At 46.8% G+C, this 3,303-nt stretch overlaps 1 protein-coding gene across 1 annotated transcript; it reads right to left on the reverse strand.

Moving 5' to 3' along the window:
• Positions 1 to 1,490: 1,490 nt before the first annotated feature.
• LOC119317307 (uclacyanin-3-like) lies at positions 1,491 to 2,560 on the reverse strand. The gene is made up of 2 exons (XM_037591737.1): positions 2,347 to 2,560; positions 1,491 to 2,137 (listed from the first exon to the last, which is right to left on the reverse strand). Exons 1-2 carry the CDS (start codon positions 2,510 to 2,512, stop codon positions 1,707 to 1,709), a joined length of 597 nt encoding a protein of 198 aa, XP_037447634.1. The 5' UTR covers positions 2,513 to 2,560; the 3' UTR covers positions 1,491 to 1,706.
• Positions 2,561 to 3,303: the final 743 nt, after the last annotated feature.

Here is a 3,303-nt window from a genome sequence, read left to right on the forward strand (position 1 = left end):
TCCTATGGTTTGGAGCAACCAATCGTAGATGCTTGTTTGTATCACTGGATGGCCAAGGGTTGAAAATGCAATCATCCTACATGGTTGTTTGTGCTTCAACGTAGCCAATTCCTTGTGAAGGCAGTCCTTTACTTAGACTAGTCACAATGGATAGTAACTTAGAGTAATAACATGCGTATATTACTACTCTATGTTACGACCTCCACAGTGGGTAGTAACATATGTATTGTGTCATGCATTACTTCATTTATTACTAGGTTATAGACTCATCTTTTCTTGATACTCCCTCCTTTCCGGTTTATAAGGCTCAATTTAAAAATCTCACCAATCAAGGTGGATGATGAGTGATGGAATATTTTCTATAGTTTGCAAAAGCACCCAATTAATCCTTTTGTTTTCCTCAAAAAATTATGTTTACGAATGCATTAATTGCAACGCATGCATGCATAAAGTGCATGCATTGGTCAATTTTCTCTTAATACTTGCATGCAATGATTTAATGCACCTTGAAGTCTGAACATGTGATGGAGAACAACCAAATTGAGCCTTATAAAATAGAAAAACTAAAATTTTGAGATAAGCCCTATAAACCGGAAAAGAGGGAGTATGTGTGATGTTACAGTAACTAGCCATGTTATTACATGCCTCTTTTTCTTCATTAATTGCATGCCACATCATCCATTTTGCCTAGATAAGTGTGATGTTATCATCTATATTACCCCACTGTGGATAGTCTTACGAGCTCCTTTTTCACACATGGGAATCTCTATGTAGTTTATATTCATAAATGTGTTGGGGATATTGGAGAATTTGTTGTTGGGACCTAAATGGCGGATCTCAGGACTGACGAATCCATCTGCGCAAGAGACTGTCATCTCTGGGAGGATAGTAACGATGCCAGGAATGGAGATCTCTTATGGGTGCACTTGGTTTTGGTCAATGAGAAGGTGGGTTGATTTGTGCTCATGTCTTTATTGTTACTATGTATGGCCAATTCGTGCATGCATCTTTTTGTATCTCTTTGGTGAATTTATTACTTTCTTTGACGTTTGAAGCCTATGGATGTTCGGTCTTTTGTTATGTCTTTTGTCCGGTAATTAGGTTCCATGCTTTCTGTGCAGGGTGATGGCGTCCAGGATGTCATTCCAAAGAGGCTGTTAGCCAAGACTCAGAAACTAATCGAAGAGGGGGAACGTGTATTGTCTTAAATTTCAGAAGGCGCATAATGAACTTAGAGATTGATCATGTCCTCAAATTGTACCTGACTATCTACCATAGATTTGAATTATAGTTCACGCCGGGGACCTCGGTCAGAAAGATAGACCCTGTTCCTGATGGGTTCCATTGTACAATAGACTGAGCTCCCTGAAGTACATAACTTACACGTTGACGGACAAGACATATCTTTTTTAGAGAATGACATAGTATTTAGCAGGATCCCCACGCCAGCATGCACTCGTACATCCGATAACACGATTTCGCAAGACACGTCACAAGACAGACAGATGGAGAATCTATATTTCAAAGTGGTCGTACAAGCACGAGTCGTGATCGAATCGGAGGATCTACCACAGAACAGAACAGAGCACAAATGAAAAGGCCCCAGATAAAGAGGAGCCATAGTAGCACACAGTGTGCAACTCGGCGGGAAGAAAAAAACGTGTACTGGACAATTCGGAGAAGGGAAACAAAGCACTGACTCTTGCCTAGCCCATCAGGGCGAGGCCGACAAGGCCCGCGGCCCCAACGAGAGAGCCCATCACGGAGCGGGCCTCGACACCGCTGGCCCCGCCAACGCTGTCCGCTGATTTGGACGAGGAAGGCGCCGTTGTCGCCCCGGCCGGGGTGGTGGACGTCGAGGGCGTCTCCGAAGGCGTGGAGGGTGTCGCCGAAGGCGCGTCCGGCGAGGTGGCCGGGGTGGGCGTGGCGGTGGCTGCGGGGGCGACCTTGACGGCGAGCTTCATGCCGCCGGAGCAGTGGCCGCTGACGCCGCAGATGAAGTAGCGCGTGCCGGGCTTGGTGAGCGTGATCTTGGTGTCCTGGTCGCTGAACGACTGGATGGAGTTGGTGGCCGAGCAGGCGCTGTAGTCCGACGACCCCACCTCCGCCACGTTGTGCGAGGCGCCGTACTGGAACACTGCACGCACACATGGGAAACCAGTCAGGTCGGCCTACACAACGAAAGCCGGCCTACACAATACGTGCACCGGCGAACAAGTCATGCCTGCGCTGGCACGTACACGAACCATTTTGCCAAGCCGGTAGCACTGTGCTCTACTTGAGGTCCAGTACTATCACTAAGAGCGCCGTTGATACTAGCAATGATCGTAGTACTGCGCCACGTACCGAGCGTGTCACCGACGGTGAAGGTCTTGTCGCTTGCCCAGGTGCTGTAGTCCACGCCGCTAGCCCAGCCCGACGAGTCGCCGACGGTGTAGTCCGTGGCGTAGGCCGGGGCGACGGCGGCGAGGAGGAGGACCAAACCTGCAGCTAAAAGTCCACGCCCAGCCATGATAGCAAGTTAAGGTCTTGGAGACTTTGCTGTGGAGCTGGAATGTGAGTACAAGGATGGCAGGTGATGGACCCGCGGTTACTGGCTATATAGGCTCAGCGAAGCGGTGCAGTTAGTACACTGACTAACGCGATTTGGTTTGGTTTGTTCGGGTGCAGTTGGGTTAGTTGTGCTCGTCAACAACTCTACCGTCCCCCGACCCTGATTCCTTGAACAAATCACTAGTGCCAAGCGGGCTACACCGATACCGATGGGGTTTAGTTGATCACACTATCACATCAAATACGTTAGCGCTAAAGAAAGCAATGCTCATCAGTCGTTACAGCCACTTTTTTTTGGCTTCAACGCTCATATAGTCATATTGATCAGCTAATTTCATGTTAGAGGTTGGTACAAGTTAAATAATTAATGCCCACATATCAGCAACTGCAAATTAGCAGGGTAAATTTCCTTTGCTATGGTACCATTTTTAATAGAACTGTCTAAACTGAAAAAACATGTGTAATAATTTGATAACAGAACATCAAGGAACGCAAAACAGATGACATAGCAAATAGACCGTTTGTAGTAAATGTGCATAATTTGGAAAGAAAGCTCTTTCAGTAGCCGAAAGAGGTCAAAGAAAGTACAAGGAGAAGACAGCTAGGTGGCAAATGTTGGTTGAACCGTTGAACAGACCAATTATTCTAATTCATGCATGTGCATTTCTTGTATTGACCTTGATCTTCGTCCTCCGATCATTGATTAGCTTTAGGTGAGGTATAAGGTAAGGTGAGGTGAGGCGGTAGGCA

Source organism: Triticum dicoccoides, chromosome 6A (genome assembly GCF_002162155.2).
Source record: "Triticum dicoccoides isolate Atlit2015 ecotype Zavitan chromosome 6A, WEW_v2.0, whole genome shotgun sequence".
Taxonomy (NCBI): domain Eukaryota; kingdom Viridiplantae; phylum Streptophyta; class Magnoliopsida; order Poales; family Poaceae; genus Triticum; species Triticum dicoccoides.

Excerpts from the sequence above, each read along its gene's own strand:
- LOC119317307 (XM_037591737.1), bottom strand. The coding sequence starts at position 2,512 with ATGGCTGGGCGTGGACTTTTAGCTGCAGGTTTGGTCCTCCTCCTCGCC. Across the intron at positions 2,138-2,346 it reads CACCGTCGGTGACACGCTCG|TGTTCCAGTACGGCGCCTCG; the intron begins GTACGTGGCGCA and ends GTGTGCGTGCAG.